A 20,584-nucleotide genomic window follows, 5' to 3' on the forward strand; every position below is an offset into this window, starting at 1 on the left:
AAAAAATTACACTGTAACTTATAAATAAATATTTTAGAATTTGATTTATAAATGAAACAAAAGGGAGTAGTCCAATAGGTGGCTTACATGGAAAAAAATTTTAACGCTCCAATACAAGCCTATGAGAAGATTACAATAAGGGAAACCAAATACTTTTTTGAATTGATAGTGGCAAGCTAAGCTTAAAAAGCACAAATGAGAGCTTTAGAGTTTGTCTCTTATTAATAAAATGATTAGTTGATCAACAGATGTTGGATTTAGTATAAATAATCAATCTTTTATAATGTGATAAGTTAAAATTTGAATATTCATTTATCTTAATAAGAATATGAATGCACAAAATACATTTGAAAGAATTGCCCCTTATTTGGGTCAATAATGTTTGAATCTTACCCAATCGAATAACCATATAAAGATATTCAATAATATATTCACTTTATTAAAATATCAAACACAATAAATTAAATAATTAATATAAATAAACATAACTACTCCCTTTATTTTTATTTATAAGAGAAACTATTACTTTTAATTTATTTTTTATATAAGTAAAATTACATTTTTTTAATAGCATTTATTGCAAACTTTTTAAATTACCCCTCATAATTTTATCATTTATAGTCATAAAAAATAATTAATGAAGGCTTGATTAATATAGTTAATAAAGAGTATTATCGTTCAATTTTTTTATTTTAAAACATAATTAATATAATTAACTAATTTTTTTAACTTTGTGGATAGTTTTTCTCTCATTTAAATAGATATGGAAGGAGCATGAAAAACTTGTTGATGTATATGCACAGTGCAAAGAGGCCTATAAATATTGCCTGTCTCCTAAAGGGCTAAGTATCATCATATCATTAATTAGAAGCCACTGCATATTCAAACTCTAAATCTCTCTCTCTCTCTCTCTCTCTCTCTCTCTCTCTCTCTCTCTCTCTCTCGTTCCCAACAATGGCTTCCCTTCATCCTCCAACCACAGCTTGTGAATATGAAGCCAACGACAGCTTTAGGGTTGTTGGAAGAGGGCTAGAGATCGAAACGACGACGTTAGATGTGGAAGGAGCACCAAGCGGTGGTCCAGCAAGGAAGAAGAAGATGGATGATAACGAGATGGGGATGTGGCTGACGTGGAAGGATGTGTGGGTGACGTCAGCTTCTTCTTCTTCTTCAAGTGGGAAGAAGAAGAAGAAGAAAGGGATGGATGGAAGCAGAACAATACTTGAAGGTCTCAGTGGTTATGCAAAGCCTGGTCAGCTCTTGGCCATCATGGGTCCTTCTGGTTGTGGCAAGTCCACTCTTCTTGATGCTTTAGCAGGTAAATGTAATTTTTCATTCATTATCATATTATCTGTTTCAACGTAAAAAGATCAGAGTTTTTTTTTTCTTTTTTTTATAACAAAATTATGTTATTTTATTTTCATTACAAAATTGAGAGCATAACAGAGAGGTCTCAACAAAATCAATTAATTCAAGTTAGATTTTAAATGTCAAATTTTAAAAATTTACAACTTAATTTCGTAATTTTACAACCTCATTGTGATAAATTTATAACTTATATTTTAAATTTTAATAAAAAAATAATTTTTTTTATTTTTTAAGCATGTTAAAATTTAAAAAACAAGTTACGAATTCATCATAACGCAGTTATAGAATTGAAATATTGAGTTACAAATTTTTAAAGTTTGACACTTGTGACCTAAATTAAATTAATTAATCTTTTTGGGACCTTTTTATCATTCTTCCTTACAAAATTATCATAGTTTTGGTGTAAAATATCACTTTTAATATTTTTTATTATTAAATTAAAAGCTTATTTTTGAAATTTTTTTTGGGAAAAATTAAGATTCCAAACTCTATTTAATTGACTTTATTTATTCAAAATTTTACCAAAACAAAAAACATATTATAAATTGCAGCTGAGAAAACGTTATATTTTTTTTCTACCATATCTAACCCTTTCTCACATAGAGGCGCTCTTGCTGTCTTATGGGATTAGATGTCACTTGAACTCCAAATTCTTGGAGAGAAAGCATATGTTAAATGATTGCTAGACCAAATCAAGTAACCAATTGATCTTAAAAAAAAAAAATTGTGGGTCAGTGAAATGCTATAAAAAAATTCAAAATTTAGAAATAGATGGTTTAGGGTTTGTTTGTATTCTGTTTTTAAAAACTGTATTTTGTTTTTTTAAATAAAAAATAAAAAAATTTGTTTGGATAAGTATTTTTTATTTAGTTATTTTCAAAACGCTTTTCATTTTTATTTTTAAAAATAAAAATTAGAAACAGCTTTAAGAGTCTATTTGCTTTCTGTTCTCGTTTTTGTTTTTTAAAAATATTTTGTAATATATTTTTTAAAATTATTTTTAAAATAAAATAAAATAAAAATTTATTTGGCTATGTCAATTTAAAAAACAGTTTTAAAACTTAAAAAAAAAAGACTGATAGTGATAATTATAACTTGTTAATGGTAATAATTAATAATAGAAATTATTCAAGGTAATTATAATTTTTAATAATCAAATATATATTTTAAAAACAAGAAAAATAAAACAAAAACAACTTAAAGCTGTTTCTATTTTAAAAAAATGAAAATATTTTTAAAAATAACTAAATGAAAAACACCTATCTAAATAAAATTTTTTATTTTTTATTTTTAAAAACAAAAAATAGCTTTTAAAGAATAAAAACAAACAGGCACTTAAGTTATTTTCATTTTGCTTTTCTTATTTTTAAAATACACTATATTTAATTATTAAAAATTATAGTTATCTTAACCAATTTTTATTATTAGTCACTATTATTAAATACTTATAACCATCACTACTAGTCTAATTTTTAACTCCAAAACTATTTTCATTTTATTTTGTTTTAAAAATAATTTTAAAAACTATATTATAAAATATTTTTAAAAATAAAAAAATGATAATAGAAACCAAACAGGCCGTTAATCAATTCATCCCATTCTTTATTGCGCTTTAATTTTTTTTTTTGCCAGAATATTGTGCTTTTAAATTTAAAACATGTTTTTAAGTTATGACTAATAACTCTCTGTATCTGTACATAAGTAGACGTACTGGGGAATGAAGAATAATAGATTAATGATCTTGAAAAATAAAAAAAATTTAGAAAATAATTATATACGTTATAAATATCTAACATATCATAATTATATTATTTTTTAAATTATAAAATATTTATTCAAAATAGTTAATATATTCTTAATTTAAAATATATAGATTAGTTTAATTATGATCAATTCAACCACAATCCAATCACTAAAAGTGAACCCATATAATAATACTCCCAACACTTCAGATGCTAATATGATTTTATTATAAAATTTACTATATTTAAAACATGAGATATTTTATGGAAGAAGGATAGATAAATCCCTCTGAAATCAGAAAAGTGACAATTTGGTCTAATAAATTTATATGTAAAGTTACTTTATTACCCCTCTACAATTTAAAAAGTTGTGATTTGCTAAATTATGTTAGTCATTGGTGAAATTAAACTTGTAAATATTTATACCAAACTTGTAAACCATATAAAATTAGTTCAATTTTGTTGATAGAAAATTGTGATTTTCTAAATCATTTTAGTTATTAGTAAAATCAAACTTACAAATACTTATACCAAACTTATGAACAATATAAAATTAATTGGACTTTGCTTATTGAAAACATTACTGATATAAAATTGTGATTTCCTAAATTGTTTTAATTATTGATAGAATCAAATTTGTGAACCATATAAAATTAATTGTAGAGGAATGCTGCAGTAATTTCACGCACAAATTTAATCTCAAAAAAGTTCCTTGGAACCTTACTGTCATTATCACACCAAATTGTTATTTGCCTATTTCAAAAGGATTTATCCATCATTGTCCCATATTTCATTGGTCTCCATGAGTTTTTTTTTTTTAATTTAGTTCCTTCTATAACTAATTCAACTGAAGGAAATTATGACATGAATTACATATTGCAGGGAGGTTAGGTTCAAACACAAAGCAAACAGGAGAGATTCTTATTAATGGCCACAAACAAGCACTGGCTTATGGGACCTCGGTACCTATATGTGTAGACCTTTAATTTTTCATTCATTAATTAAGCATGTATGATTTGTTAGTAATTCAATTTCTCTTGTTTTAAAGTGTTACTATATCTTTTTATTACAGCCAAAAAAAAAATTAAATGAGTTAGATCTAAGAATTAACTAGAATTAGCACATGCCTCCAGACTTAAGGATAATATTACTATAATTATTAGTCTAAACTTTAAGAAATGATTTATTATTACCACCTTTGATTTCAGGCATATGTGACACAAGATGACACTTTACTCACAACCCTAACTGTGGGAGAAGCAGTGTACTACTCAGCTCAGCTTCAACTACCAGACACAATGTCAAAGGAAGAGAAAAAGGAGAGAGCAGAGTTCACTATAAGAGAAATGGGTCTGCAAGACGCCATTAACACCAGAATTGGTGGTTGGGGTTGCAAGGGAATCAGTGGAGGCCAGAAGAGAAGAGTCAGTATCTGCATTGAGATCCTCACACGTCCGAGACTTCTCTTCCTCGATGAACCAACCAGTGGACTTGACAGTGCAGCCTCGTACTATGTTATGAGCAGAATCGCAAGCCTTGATCGAAAGGATGGGATTCAAAGGACCATTATTGCTTCCATTCATCAGCCTAGTACTGAAGTGTTTCAACTCTTTGATAATCTTTGTCTTCTTTCTTCAGGAAAAACTTTGTTCTTTGGTCCTGCTTCTGCTGCAACTGAGGTTACTGTTTTGATCTGTGTGTGTGTGTGTGTGTGTGTGTAGATATATCATCATATGTTCAATTGTTCAGTCTACTTTATGTTCAAGTCTTGTGTGCTTGTTCTGTACTGATACAAGGGTTTGGATCTATGTCTGTTGGTAAGCATACTCATGCCTAAATATCATGTGTGCGCGTGACTATCATGTATGTATGTATGTACGTATATAACGTCCCCTTGATTTGCAGTTCTTTACTTCAAATGGCTTTCCTTGTCCAGCTCTCCAAAATCCATCTGATCATTTCCTGAAAACTATAAACAAGGATTTTGATTATCAGGTATGCTTTATGCACTACACTCAAACACCATACATACACAGTACTAATCATGCAGTTGAACTCCAATTTTGATTAATTGAGATTCTTATTGGTTTATCAGGACATTGAACTCGGTTTAAGTGGAACTCAAAGGAAGCCTACAGAAGAGGCAATTGAAATTCTTGTGAAGTCATACAAGTCTTCTGATTTGAACAAACAAGTTCAAGCAGAAGTAGCAGCACTGACTACACAGGTATATATTTGTTGGATCCACATAGGTGCGTGCACAGATATCTATCACATGAAGATGACTATATATAACCAATGATTACAGAACTACATAACCAGTTGGCTCCCTTCACAATAAAGAAAGTGGATGAGTAATTTATATATAATACGGAGGTGTGGTTTACAGGAAAGTGGAATGGCGGAGAAGATGAAGAAGAGGAAGAGAGGGCATGCAAGCTTCCATACTCAGTGTGTTGTTCTTACGAAGAGATCACTTGTGAACATGCGTCGCGATGTAGGCTATTACTGGTTACGCCTTGTCATATACATGGGCGTTGCTCTAGGTTTGTCCACTGTGTTCTATGACTTGGGCATGAGCATAGGATCCATTCAGGTGAGAAAAAATATCAGGACAAAATGAGACTTAAAGATACGCATGTCCATGATTATATCTATACATATATATAATCTATGCTTATTTCAGGATAGAGGTGCCCTTCTCATGTTTGTGTCTTCATTCTTAACTTTCATGACCATTGGTGGATTCCCTTCTTTTGTGGAGGACATGAAGGTTTGTATATGTTCTCATCTTTATCATTTAACAAGATATGAATGTATAGTCACTGTAATAATTGTCCATTTCTACTGATATATATATATATATAGGTATTTCAGAGAGAAAGGTTAAATGGACACTACGGAGTGACAACCTATGTGATAGGAAACACATTATCTTCAATCCCTTGCTTGTTACTCGTTACTCTCATTCCTGGAGCCATAGCCTACTACCTTCCTGGCCTTCAGAAATCCGCTGAACACTTCGTCTGCTTCTGTTGCATCCTTTTTGCGTGTCTCATGCTGGTTGAGAGCCTCATGATGATAGTGGCTAGCGTCGTTCCTAACTTCCTCATGGGAATCATAACTGGTGCTGGTATTCAAGGCATCATGATGCTTGCAGGAGGCTTCTTTAGACTCCCCAATGACCTCCCTAGAATCTTCTGGAAGTACCCTCTTTCTTACGTCGCCTTCCATAGATATGCCTTCCAAGGCATGTTCAAGAATGAGTTTCAGGGACTTAGGTTTGGGAGTGTAAGTGGGGAAGAGATCCTAAGAAGCAAATGGGAAGTAGACATGACCTATTCAAAGTGGGTTGATCTTTGGATTCTTTTGGGCATGATTGTTTTGTACAGAGTTGTGTTTTTGGCGATCATCAAAGGGAAGGAGAAGATGAAGCCTGCTCTTGCTTCTTTGCTTTCTGGGCCTCCTAAGACAAGCATTCAGATCATGGCAAATCCAAATGCTACTCCTTTACATCAAGGGATTGCATGAATTAAATGAAATCCAATAAGTAATTAGAATATACGAGTTAATATGTATGTATGTATGTATGTATGTGTATTTATAAACATATCATTGTAGACTCCGCTTATAACAAGTGTATCTTCAATAGGACTTTCAAATGTGCTTAATTATGTATCAAGTAAAATTATAGGCGAGTTTATAATTTTTAAATAAAATATACGAACCAGTTATTATATTTATTATTTTTTTCTTTTCTTGCAATTTTATCTTTGACCGATTTAATTTCTTGCCACTTCTGAAGTTAATTATGCCATTTGTGTAGATGTAGGCGTTGAAATTCTCAGTGATGAGAAAAATATTCTATTATACAACAAACTTTTAAAATTTGTTCGGGTGAGGTTTTAAAAAAATTATTATACATATAACTTTTTTTTGTTCACGAGCTCTCCAATAATTTAATATGCTACAAAAAATTAGCATCTGTCGAAATGGCAAAGATCTGATTCAGCAGGAGATTGTGTATACTGTATATATAGATTCCTCATACCATTTTGGCATTTTGTGTGCTTTCATGCACTTTTGGGTTTTGATTTCTTCAAATAAATCACAATAAACAAATTCTCAAATACAAAGTTTCTACCTTTCACGTCGACATCCTTCTGTTCGCCATAGCTGTGTTTTGACATGGCTCTCGCTTCTTCTTCGTCTCTCATAACCTGTAATCCTGCTCGCCACTCCTTTCCTTCATCTCCTTCCCCGACATTCCGCCTCCTCCCGCCGGCGGCCGGCGGTAGGTTCAGTATAGTCGCGAATTCTACTGAGGCGTCGAAATCAACCGTCCCTTCCATCGCGTCGACCGCCTCAATTCACACCAAATGGACTCTTGATAGTTGGAAGACCAAGAAGGCTCTTCAGCTTCCGGAATACCCGGATCACAATGAACTCGATCAAGTCCTCAAAACCCTTGAATCTTACCCTCCCATTGTGTTCGCCGGAGAGGTGAGGAGCCTCGAGGATAAACTCGCCCAGGCCGCCATGGGAAACGCTTTTCTCCTTCAGGGTGGGGATTGCGCCGAGAGCTTCAAGGAGTTCAATGCTAACTACATTCGTGATACCTTTCGTGTTATGCTTCAAATGAGTGTCGTTTTAATGTTCGGTGCCCAAATGCCTATAATAAAGGTCTCTTAACTTCTCTCTCTCCCTCTCTCTTATATTCATTTGGAGCAATTCCAAGAATGCTGGAATTGGAAATTTCTTCCCAGTGGATTATTGAAACTTGATATTGTTGTTAGTGTAAGTGGATTAGTGAGCCATTCTGGGGTTGTTCAGATTTTCACTCTAGTTGAATTGTTTGAAACTTTAAACCTCTCAATCTGGACTATAAGTATTAGTAAAGCAGTGTTGGAAACTGATGTTTTGTAGTCCCAATTGAGCAATGATTTGGATGTGTGCGTGCGTGCGTGTGTGTGTGTGTGCGCGGGTGTGGTGAATGGGATTGACATAGATACTTCAATTGTTGACGTAGGTTGGAAGAATGGCAGGTCAATTTGCAAAGCCAAGATCAGAGCCGTATGAGGAGAGGGATGGAGTGAGGATGCCAAGCTATAGGGGTGATGTTGTGAATGGTGATGCATTTCTGGCAGCATCAAGAGTTCCAGACCCACAGAGAATGGTTAGAGCTTACTGTCAATCTGTTGCTACTCTGAATCTTCTAAGGGCCTTTTCCACAGGAGGGTATGCTGCCATGCAAAGGGTCAGCCAATGGAATCTAGATTTCATGGACCACAATGAGCACGGGGACAGGCACGTTTTCTATTCTTATCTGTAATTTGTTTCATATCTGTTTGTTGTTTGGGTTAAATACAAGTCTTCATGTTTTAGTATCCATGCCTTGCTTCCTTTTGAGTATTGAATCAATTTCTTTATGTCTGACATGAAGGATAGTGAAAGACTACAGGGGATGAATTGAAATTAAGAGTATTTCTTTATCATTTTCCTTGTTTCTGTTTCTGCTTCTGAATGAACTGACAATAATGATTTTATCCTGCTTTGAATCTTCGAGTAAAATGGCATGACTGTTATTGGAGATACACTCCTTGGCACATATCCAAAAGTTCAGAAATGAAGTGAATCAAGATTGGATTTCATAAAAATCCAATAGATACAGTTACAATAGCTTGAAAATATACACTCTTGGTGTTTTTCTGCAGAACATTATAGGATCATTTTGATGTTTTCATAGTAATTGGAACCTTTTGATGCTTAAAGTTGTTTCCTCAAGAAGTTTTCAGCTTCTAGTCCATCTGCTCATCCTGGTTATTTTAACAGGTACCGTGAATTGGCTCGCCGAGTGGATGAAGCCATTGGCTTCATGAACGCTGCAGGATTGACAGATGAGCATCCAATCATGACCATGACAGAGTTTTGGACCTCCCATGAGTGTTTGCTTTTGCCTTATGAGCAATCACTTACTAGGGAAGATTCTACTACAGGGCTTCATTATGACTGCTCAGCTCACATGCTATGGGTTGGAGAACGCACTCGACAACTTGATGGTGCTCATGTTGAGTTCTTGAGAGGAGTTGCTAATCCACTTGGCATCAAGGTTTGTATCCTTGGTGTCGAGTTCTTGAGACTTTCTACCTTTATATCATCAGTTCATCATAATACTTTTGTGCCTGATTTATTGAGTGATTTAGTTGTAGTCATCTCTTAGTAACCTCTGTGTCCATAGCATGTGCTTCGAATTGAGAATTTGAATCTTTGAACTTGAAGTACTTCCGACTTCAGGGACACAATGTAAGCCTTTCATTTCAAAGAAGCTAATAGCCCGTTTGGTTCGTTGCCCTGCAGCAGGATTACTTCTAATCCTGATGCATTCCCTCCATTCATGGTGTTTGGTTGGGCAATGCCAAGTAATGAGGATTACGTGATGACTTTAGCATTACCTCATATTGTAATCAGGATTACATCAACAGGCCAATGTAATGGGGATTACATTGTTGTAAATGACAGTTGTACCCTTGCTTCATCTTCATCTTTATCTTCATCAAAGTCGAACGCCACCCACCTTGTCCAGTGTCCACCACTGTTGACGGAGCTATGGCACCCTTTATTGTTGGTACTAGATCCGCACCAAACCCCCAACCCTGAACCTAGATTTCTGTCCTCCCCTTTATCGTCGACACCAGATTTGCACCAAGTCCCCAACGCTAAACCTAAGTCTGCATCCCACCTCCACCTGTGATGAAATTTGTGATGATAAACTGTGACGCAAGTGAGGACAATGGCTACCTATTTGAATTGGTTATTTTTTGCTATAGGAAAAAAAGGTTGGAAGAGCTTTCGTTTTTTATCCATTAAGAGGAGGAGTGAAGTGAAAGAAATGGGTGGAGAGTGAGTAAGAAAAATGGATGGATGTCAGCAGGGAGGAAGAAGCAGGTGAGAGAGGGGAAGGCAGTAAGGTTAATTTAGCCTTTTTAATCTATATTCATATTAAATTAAATATAAAAAATAAATTTATTTTCACTCCTCATTATACCATACCAAACAAACTCATGTAAACATCATTCCATTCCATTTCATTCCTTACCTTTACATTCCATTACATTACATCCAATTCAATGAACCAAACAGGCACTAAAATTGGAAGATCCTACAACTAAAATTAAAAGCTACTCCAAGCTGAGAATTTGGATCATTTAAAATTGGATGTATCTTAGTGTATGGGGCTTAGTCCTTTTATTCTCTACCTTTTTATTTTTATTGTTTTACAAGCTTTTAACTTTGGAAGATCCAAATCAAAGTTTCTTTTCGAGCTTTTAGCTTTAGAACATCCAGATCAGAGTTGGTTCAAGTTGGTTGTCTGAAAAAAGCAAAAAGGACAGCTGCTGAAGGAATACGTTTCCCCCCCCCCCTCCCTGTTCAGGTGAGCAATAAGATGGATCCAGATGAACTGGTGAAGCTGATAGATATATTGAATCCAAAGAACAAGGCTGGAAGAATAACAGTGATAGTAAGGATGGGAGCCGAGAATCTGAGAATGAAACTCCCACATCTAATCAGGGCAGTTCGCAGAGCAGGTCAAATTGTCACTTGGGTCAGTGATCCCATGCATGGAAACACCATCAAAGCTCCATCTGGACTCAAAACTCGCTCTTTTGATGATATAAGGGTAATCTTCTCTCTCTCTCTCTCTCTCTCTCTCTATATATATATATATATATATTTTCTTCCTTTCCTTGTTTATTTGTTTATGTTCCACGGTATCAGACCCAGCACGGGTTGGTTGGTCAAATCGATGAATTGACGAACCAATCCTGTAATCGGTCTGGTCAGGAATTTTCGACAAGTTGACTGGATTAGATTTTATATTTTTTCTCCCATTGTGTCAAGACAACTATGGACCTTCTGAAAAGGTTAATTCCAAATCAAGATTTTTAAAATATTTTCAGTGCTAAAACATGGGAAGATAGGTACTGAAGTTAGGAACCCAAGTCATGATGACCTCTTGATTTGCCATTAATTTTCTTATGAGATCATCCGTTGTCATTCTCCCTATCTATTAATATTACTCAATTTAGGGATATATATATATATATATATATTTGTATATTTTAATTAAATTATATTATTTTAATCATAATGGCCACTCCAGTTCAACAATAGTTAGATCACTAACTCTTAAGCTACTGTCTTAACCGGTCCAGTTTTGAGAATGTGGGATTTCCTCATCCAGTGGAATGCCTTTGCGCGAAAGTCATTGTTTGCCTTAGCTGACTGTTGTTTATCTTCAAAGCTATTTCACCAATAAAGCTTGAAGTTTTGGTGCTAATATCTGACATTTGTGATAGGGTGAGCTGAGAGCATTTTTTGATGTGCATGAAGAAGAAGGAAGCTATCCAGGAGGAGTTCATCTAGAAATGACAGGTCAGAATGTGACAGAATGCGTGGGAGGTTCAAGAACTGTTACTTATGATGACTTGACCTCACGTTACCACACTCACTGTGATCCCAGGCTCAATGCTTCACAGTCTCTTGAACTCGCTTTTAAGATTTCTCAGAGGCTTCGCAGATCAAGGCTTGCCTCTCTACACTCTCTCGCCTCTCTCTCTAATTAACCCCACAAAAAAAAACATTGAATTATAATAATGATAAAATATTGGTCCCTGGTGTATTTATTTGTTTCTGCAATGCAATAAAGAGTAAATAAGCGCCAGTTTGGCAGTTTCATTCATGAGTGCACCATCAATTCTCATCTTGAAAACAAGTTAAGAAACATCTTGGTTGTTGGTTCAAATCACAATCCAGTTATATTAGCTTAATTAGAGATTTAGAGTTTAAGTTCTGGAAATGCAAAATTGCTTTGTTGAAGTTTTTGCCCAAGAAGGTCGTGTCTCAGCACAATTCGAATTAGTCGAGGATCATTTCAGGGATGCATTTAAGGGGACAAGCACCCCCTTGAAAGGAAGCATGAGTATCTTAGAGAAAGGTAACTTCTTTTCGTGCCCCGAAGTAAGAGTAACTTTGTTTGACGAATCTCCATTCACCTCAGGAAGTTGTCTCAGTAAACTTAATTAGTGGTTTTAAAAGTCTTGGAACTGCTACGACATTGGTAGTAGGGAGTATCTAGACGGTACGAAAAAAATAACATGATTCATTCAAGTAAAAGGTGACTTTCTTTTCAGCCCAAGAAAAGCAACTTGGTAATGCATCAGGTGATTTGTCAGAAATAATGATAATAATTCATCAAGTGGACAACTTTTTTTTTTTTGTGTTTGACACATGAATTACACATGATGAAATATGCAGAAAAAGTATCTTCAAGACACCTACACACGCCAACTTGTGATTCGAAAGATTTCACCTTTATCCTATCTAAATAGTAAAAAGGTTAACGTTACCCACCAAACCCTTTCAATTCAAACATAAAGGCAATCAATTTGGCTTTTCTTTATTCAGATGAATCAGTTTTCCCATCATTTACTGTACCTGGCAGTGATCTTCTCTAGAAAAAAAATTCAAAGTCCCTTTTTTTTTTTTTCTTTAACTGCAATTTCTGAATCTTCTTTTCACCTTCCAAAGAAAAAGAAATTGCTTGACAGCAACGTGAACCAAGCATTAATGATGATAATTTGTTATTTAATACTCATTTTGCATATTTTTAACATGATATTCCTCCATTTAGAACCTTACAATTTACACGTCACACTTAATGACAAACACTGATCCAAACTTCAAAGACCTATGAACAATAAAAACAAACTGCTACATGTCTCATTGCAGCTTTTGCTTTCCCTCCCTTTCATTCATCATCTCCTGCACCGTTCCTACCAATCCATATCTACACCCGCTCCATCATACTCCGCCACGTGTAAACTAAGCCATTCCCATCATCTCACACGAGCGTCTTGCACGCCGAACTCTGCGGATCCCACATCGCCGGAAGCAAGTATTTCCTGCCGTTCACGCCGTGCGCATTGTAGCTCGCCCCGGTTGTCTTATCCGCCAGGACCCGACCCGGATATCCCGGGTACGACCCACTCCCAAACGCCCCGGTGCAAGCAGATACGGCCTCGAGTGGCGCCGTAGCCGGACCTTGGAAGTAGCCATTGTTGAAGGGGTTCGTCACGGTGCCGGCTAGCAAAGTGGCCAAGTTGATAATCATTCCGTCAACACCGACGTCACCGTTCGGCGCCACCAGCGGCGGAGTCTGGGGCCGTAAATGGGCTGATGGAAAGGCCACGCGCACTGACCCGGACATTGAGTCTCAGGATTCCCGACCCAGATATAGGCTCTGCGAGGTTTACCTCCCACGGGCGGGATCGCCCTGTGAGTGCCACACCGGCTGACGCAGAACCCGTCGACGGCAACGTCCTTGGCGGTGAGGACGACGGTGATGGAGTCGAGGTCATTGAACTTGGACGCCAACGCTTGCAAGTGTCTGGACCTGAGGAACTTCCCGAGAGAATAGGTCTCGTGAAGATACTGCTTCCCTACGACGAGCGCAGAGGATCCGCCCTTGTACTTCCCGGTGGTGCCCCACCACGTGGCCGCCGAGGGAAGCGGCGCCTTCGGGGAGTTTAAGGATTCGATAAAGTCCACGATGATGGACCGTTGGATGGGAGTAAACGAACCGTACCAGACCAAATTAACAGTGATCCTCCCCTTCAGAAGCTCGCCGTTGTGGTACTTGAGCACCAAGGGTTGTTGCTGAACCAAAGCCCCCTCAGCCACAAGCCACAGCCAAAACACAGTGAAGAAGAGGATGGCATTATGGTAAATGAGAGACATTTTTAAGGAGAAACTCAGAGGAAACAGAAATGTATGGGGAAAGATTTATCTAAAGAGCACAATGAAGACGAACGAAGACATGGCCTATTTATATACCGAGGAAGAAGGTACAGCTGTGAGGGAGTTGTCATTTTGGTAGCCGTCCACGTGGCGGATCGTGATTGGGTGTAAAATTTCGTCAACTGTGCCAAACTGTGAGGTTCTTCTGAAGTGTCGTGACGTGGCGGTCTAAACGATAGCGACGTCGAAGTCCAGAACTCTGTGTCCGCAGAGAGGAAGTGAAATGACCGATTTGACCTCACTCTGGATATGTATCATCCACAATCCCTATGGAACCATGCATTTCAGAGCAAGTTCGAATAAAACCACGTGGGTCCCTATCAGGAACATTTCAGGCAATCATGGCCGTCGGATGAGAATGGACGGACGTGATTGGGAAGAAGTGAGGGGAAATGATGACATCATGTTCAGAGTTAGAGGAGTCAGTATCTGAATACAAGGGACTTATTGTGATAAAATATAGTGAAGCATGATGGTGGTGGGGACCTGGGGGGTACTCCCTTCATAAGATTTTTTTTCCAAGTCTGAATGGCTTTGTAGTTCAGTTTTAGAAGATGGCGGGTTAATCCAGTTTGTAACTCCAAATTATTAGTGTATATCGCTCTGATTTAAAAATAATATTTTTTCTAATAACAATTTGATTAACCGTTTAGGTGTTGGTTTATCTTAATTAGTGGATGGGGCCATGAACATGCAACACTGATTAACTTTCAGTGGGAGTTATGTCTCCAGTGATATACTGCTTGCAAGCCATTGGCAAAATTAGAGTGGATTAAAAAGTTAGGATGTCCAAGCAAAAAATTTACAGATATTATACTTAAAAATATAAATTATTTTTATTGTTTAATTAATGAATTAAAACTTTTAAAAAATATTCAAAAGGAATAATATATAATTTGAATTCTGAATTATAAATTTAAGGAAAATTTAAATCATAAACTTTTAAAAAGTATATTTTAAATTTTAAATAATTAAAATTGAAGTAATTTCATCCCCCACCATTAAACTTTAATGAACGTCTGTTAATTTTTTAAAATCTGGTGCTTGATGTGTGATTTTTATCAAATGAGAATATGAGAGAAAGGAGAGTAATTTAATGAAAATCACACATTAAGTCCTATTTTAATAAACTTTTGTTAAAATTTAACGGTAGGCATAAAAATGCTGCGACTTTAATCATTTAAGGTTTAAAATATATTTTCTAAAAATTTAAAATTTAAATAATTCATGTATCTATAGTTCAAGATTCAAATTATATATTAACCATATTCAAAATTAATGAGATTTTTATATTTCTTTATGTGATACTTTAAAATAATATTATGTCTACCAATAAAATTTATTAAATACAATTTACCTATTTATTTTTAAAATAAAAATATATAATTTTAAAAATATTTTTTTTGATAACTCATTTATTAAAAAAATCAAAAAAGAGGATACATTAGGAAGGATAATAATAAAAATTTTATTAATAAAATTTTATTTTTAAAAAAAAATCCAATAAATGAAATGTACAAGAAGAGCAGGTGATTTTTATTAATATCAACAATTTTTAAAAAGTAAAAGTTAGATAAAAATATTTCATTATTGTGAACCGGACAAACAAGTTTAATTAAAAAAAATAAAATACATAGGCTTTTTCTAGGGAAGAAGTGGGCAGAAGAGAGCTAGTGCTAGAGCCCAGAGGTCAGGGTGGGACCCAGTGGAGGTAGGGGTCTGAGGATCTAAGTACGTCAGCTTATTAATGTACAGTAATGGTAAAATTGTAATTTATTGGTCTTGGCATTCAAATTTAAAATCAATTACTTTGTTATTCATTGATACCTGTGGTCAGGGTTGTTCAGCTTGTACGTATTTTAATTAATTCAATATCATTTTGATTATATTAAAATAAATTTTATTTCAATTTAAAAATAATTGAGATGAGATAAAAAAAAAGTTTGGAATAAGATACAAAATTACTATCAAGACGTCTAGTCTCATCTTAAATATTATATATATTATTCTTTTATTTTAAAAATATATATTAAATTTATTAATTATATTAATATAATTTATATGTATATTAATTATATTAATTATAATTTCAATACTTACAATTCTTATATAAAACTAAAATTTTTTATATTAATAATTTTAATAATTTAGAGTAAATAGGATAATATTTTTCTTTATAATATATTAATTATATTAATACAATTTATTTTTATATCTATCAATTTAATAATTTTTATTTATATCGTATTTCTTGTTTTATTTTCAGAAAAGTAATTATCTTAGCATATCTCAACTAAAGTAGAAAATAATGATTTAATATTGTGCTTGATTTACCTATTGTTATTGCTCTTATAATCTAAAAATTACTTATAATTATTATCATAATGTACAGTTATGATTAATGTAATTCAATAATTTTTAAATTATTTTAATTTATGTATTTGTATTGTTTTAATTTTAAACTTAATAAATTATATAATTTAAAATTTTAATAAATATTATTATTTAAATTTTTTTAACATTATTTAATTTATCGAGACAACGGGACGTCTTAATTTTATCTTAATTTCATCCAAACTTTTAATAAAATAGATAACTTTAAAAATGAGACGGGATAAAATATGAGACAAAAATGTCCTAATTCGTTTTGTGAATATCCTTATTTATGTCATAAAAAAAAAAAAAAAGGTCATTAGTTGGGGTTTTCATGACTCTTTGAGTTAACTTTACTTTTCTTCGGTAATTCTTTAATGTTTTGAGGTCATCAAGAGCACGAATTGAGATAGTGCCGACGGAGGGATAATGAATTTATATTAAAAATAAATAAATGACGAGAATTTATGAAACGTCATCATAAAAAGAAGCATGCATGCATTTGTCTTTAAAATAAAATAATAAAAGTAGCTCAGCAAAAAGTTGTGGAAATTGAAAAGAAAGCAACATCTTCTCATCCAATGTATTTGACCTCTATGAGTCTCCGTAAATGGAATTGTGTTTTTCCCTAACAAATAATTAAAAGAAAAGGAACATAGAAATGAATGTTGTGAATTCAAATTTATTTTTTATTATTTCATTGTATATTTTTATTAAAGGCAATTTTATTGAAAATATACTTAAGCATTAAATATATATACTTGTTTTGATAAAATTTAAATTTTAATTCATCAAATTATAAAGAACTAATATTTTTTGCTAAACACAACCTCATTGATATTCAAATACTGAAAAATTTTATATATTTAAAATTTACAATAAACTCTTAAATAATCTGAGTAAAATTATTCTCTCAGTTCTTACGTTGCACAATAAGTTTGAAAATTGGAAATTAACTTTCTTAAATTTGGACTCATTTGTTTAAAATTAAAAAATGAGTAATTTTATGATATATTTTATATAAGTTTGAAAATTATTATAGAGAGAATCGCTAAAAAACCAAAAAATTATATTGTAGGCCTAAGGGTATTTTTTACAATTTTTTAAGAAAAAAAGTATAATTTTGACTTGATGTAATTTGAAAACTCAACCTACACAAAATACAATGTTCATGCAAAACCCTCATTTATGAAACACAACATAATATTCATGAATTCTTAACATGATATTCATGAATTCTTAACACGATATTCATACATGTCTAGTTAATCTATAGGTTAAAATATACAAATTGTACAGGGTAAGAACAACACAATGTCTATGAGTACACAACGCAATGTTTATAAATTCTCAACACAATATCCAGGCCTATTCAGTTGATATATATAATTTATTTAAAATATACAAGTCATGCAAAGCATATACAACATAATATTCATGAGTGTATAACTTAATGTTCATGTATTCTCAACACAATGTTCATGAAATTTCAACACAATGTCAATTGAGAATGCATGAACATCGTATCGTGCATCCATAGACACTGTGTTATATATTGTCTGCGTCACTTGCATATTTTATTAAACCTACTGATTAATTAGATATGCATGGGTATTTGCTATGCATCCATGATATTGTATTATATATGATTTAAGTTTTTAAATCACATAAGAGCAAAATTATATTTTCGCTTTCAAGAAAAATTGTAACAAATGCCTTTGGGCCTGCAGTGCAATTTTTACTTTTTTAAGGCCTGCATGCAATTTTTTTATTATTATATTATTTTAAAATTTTATGATATATTCACATATCCCACCTTTTTAAAACACTTTTTTCATCTATGGTATTAAATTATTTTTAGAAAGTAACTTCTTAAAATTATTCAGAAGTTGCTTTTTTTTCAGATTTGATTATTTTTAAAAATTTAAATAAACATTATAAAAACTCATAAAATAATTTTTTTCAAAAAATAAGTAATTTTTTTGTAAAATAAGTTAAAATAAATGAGCCCGTTATCATGGAATCAAATTGTATGAACATGTCTCTCTATACTATGAAAATTTTTGGCAAAAAATCAGCAATACCAATACAAAATAAAATATTAAAAAGTAACTCTATTAACAAATCAACCCATCCATTAAAGTATGTTTAATTCATAATTATAGTTATTATTTAAAAAATGGAAAGGAAATGACTTAAGAAAATGAAAGGGAAAAAGAAAGTAGTCACGTGAAGGAAGCACGAAGAGGTTCACGGGAAAACGTCGGCACGGAGCAAGACAAATTTGTTTGTCACTGTTCTTTATTATTGTTATTATCATCATCATCATCATTATCATTTTCTTTTGAAAAATTTAAAATTACAATTAAAATATTTTAATTGAAAAGGATAGTTAATGTACAATTACTATCCACCCTCATATTTATAAATTATTTTTAATATTTTTATCAAAATTTAAAAAAAAATTTAAACTTCATTAACTTTATATTAAAATTTAATAATTTTTTTACTTTATCTCTATGAAATACATATATTATAAAACAAGGTATTCTAACATTTAATAATCTTTTAACATTTAATTGAGGTAAAATGATAAAGATAATATAATAATCAATCAAGTGTCTTATAAATAAAATTAAAATAGATAGTGCTGTCTTTGTTTTATAAATATGATCAAAGAAGTATATTATTTTTATTTTAATTTAATTACTTTTAATTAATGTGACATAATTTTTTACAAAAAAATTCTATTTATTATTTATATTCATTTTTTGTATTTCTGATTTCTCTTTTTTATACTTATAAGAAATTTGTTTTTAAATAAATATCCATATTAATTAATTATCATGAAATAATTAATATTATGAAAATGATACAGGTGCAATTGTACTAGTCGGAAGGAACTTACTGGTAATTTCTAAAATGCAAACATGTGAGGATAATTAAATTGCAAATTTCTAAGTTTGAGATTTTATGTCGTAGTTTGCTTAGAAAATTTTTTATTTTATAATTACTAAAGATATTCGAGTCATTTTCAAAATATTATAAGATCAATTAAAAGGACGTAATTATATTTTGAAATTTACTTGGATAGAATAAATTGCAAAGGTTCCTCGAAACTTAATTCTAATGAATAAAGCAAGTTGCTATCTTAGTACGTACAATATTAAAAATTAGGTTAATTTAATGGATTGAATTAATAAATAATTAAATTAATGTCTTCTTTAATTTAATGAAATATCTTAATTAGTTTAATAAAATATTTTATTTGTAATTGTCAGATTGCAATTTTTACCATTAATATAATATAATCCTTTGAATGGTTGATTCATCAGTTCAATTTTTAATATTTTTATTTTAAAAAAGAGCAGAAGGAGGAAAGTTAAAAAAAAAACAAAAAAAACAAAACAAAACAAAAACCGGGTTCAGTGCACACGTCCACAAGGAGCATGAAACACATAAAGACAAAAAAAAAAAAAAAAGTAGTACAAATGTACAATGGGGTACAAAAGCCACGTCCTCCTCGTTTCCTGTGAACGTTATCCCCAGCATCATTCTCTTCCCTTGCCTTTTTTTTGCTCCACTTGCTTTCCTTTTTTCCACCGAATTTCTTTAGTGTGTTTTACGAGTTTTAATCAAAAAATAAACTCAAGTCCTGTAGTTGCACGGATGATAAATAATTTAAATGAAATAAGCAATTTTAATGTAAACATTAAAAACGCATTATTTGACATTAAATACATAAAAGTGAACATACGAAACTTTTCTAGAAATAAAAAATATCAAATAAATCATGCAATATTCTTAATTTAGATTACAGCAGAGAATCTAAATAAGGGAGAATTGCACCTAAAATTCCCAGATCAAAGAAATTATTACTTAAGACAAATACATCTTAAATTTATCCTGCAGGCCCAATAAATTTACATGTAAATATATTTTCAAATGAAAAGGCTCCTTTTTCTCTCGCTTGAAAAAATGATATCATACACAAAATATTGTGTTATTAATATATAAGCCTTATCATATCATATACAGATATTCTATGGTTCATATACTTAAAAAACTTATATATTATTATTCAAATGAACCACACATAATATATATGATGAATGAATATTGTATTATTAATATATGGATCTTATCATGTTATACATTGACATTCTGTATTTATACACTTAGAAAACTTGTATATTATTATTCAATTAAGTTACACAAACTATGTATAATAAACAGTTAAAATA

The 20,584-nt window shown here is 32.1% G+C and overlaps 3 protein-coding genes across 4 annotated transcripts; 2 read left to right on the top strand and 1 right to left on the bottom strand.

Moving 5' to 3' along the window:
* Window positions 1-973: 973 nt before the first annotated feature.
* LOC129286884 (ABC transporter G family member 1-like) lies at window positions 974-6,688 on the top strand. Of its 2 annotated transcripts, none has more exons than XM_054922972.1 (8): window positions 974-1,318; window positions 3,993-4,072; window positions 4,319-4,789; window positions 5,016-5,105; window positions 5,206-5,337; window positions 5,500-5,706; window positions 5,797-5,883; window positions 5,979-6,688. In XM_054922972.1, exons 1-8 carry the CDS (start codon window positions 1,099-1,101, stop codon window positions 6,639-6,641), a joined length of 1,950 nt encoding a protein of 649 aa, XP_054778947.1. In that variant the 5' UTR covers window positions 974-1,098; the 3' UTR covers window positions 6,642-6,688. The 2 variants fall into 2 exon arrangements, with proteins under 2 accessions (XP_054778947.1, XP_054778948.1); XM_054922973.1 differs by having other exon boundaries at window positions 5,802-5,883; window positions 5,979-6,262.
* Window positions 6,689-7,196: 508 nt separating this feature from the next.
* LOC129285149 (phospho-2-dehydro-3-deoxyheptonate aldolase 2, chloroplastic-like) lies at window positions 7,197-11,846 on the top strand. Its single transcript, XM_054920711.1, has 5 exons — window positions 7,197-7,793; window positions 8,140-8,417; window positions 8,943-9,219; window positions 10,543-10,788; window positions 11,468-11,846. The coding sequence occupies exons 1-5, from the start codon at window positions 7,299-7,301 to the stop codon at window positions 11,732-11,734; spliced, it is 1,563 nt and encodes a 520-aa protein (XP_054776686.1). The 5' UTR covers window positions 7,197-7,298; the 3' UTR covers window positions 11,735-11,846.
* An 877-nt stretch (window positions 11,847-12,723) lies between these two features.
* On the bottom strand, window positions 12,724-13,969 carry LOC129286589 (protein EXORDIUM-like 2). Its single transcript, XM_054922533.1, is given in 2 exon segments — window positions 12,724-13,328; window positions 13,331-13,969. Coding segments are annotated over 2 exon segments (894 nt in total). The 5' UTR covers window positions 13,908-13,969; the 3' UTR covers window positions 12,724-13,011.
* Between the last annotated feature and the right edge of the window lie 6,615 nt (window positions 13,970-20,584).

This window comes from Prosopis cineraria, unplaced genomic scaffold (genome assembly GCF_029017545.1).
Source record: "Prosopis cineraria cultivar Desert tree isolate PC_DT_omini unplaced genomic scaffold, ASM2901754v1 PC11, whole genome shotgun sequence".
NCBI classification, from domain to species: Eukaryota; Viridiplantae; Streptophyta; class Magnoliopsida; order Fabales; family Fabaceae; genus Prosopis; species Prosopis cineraria.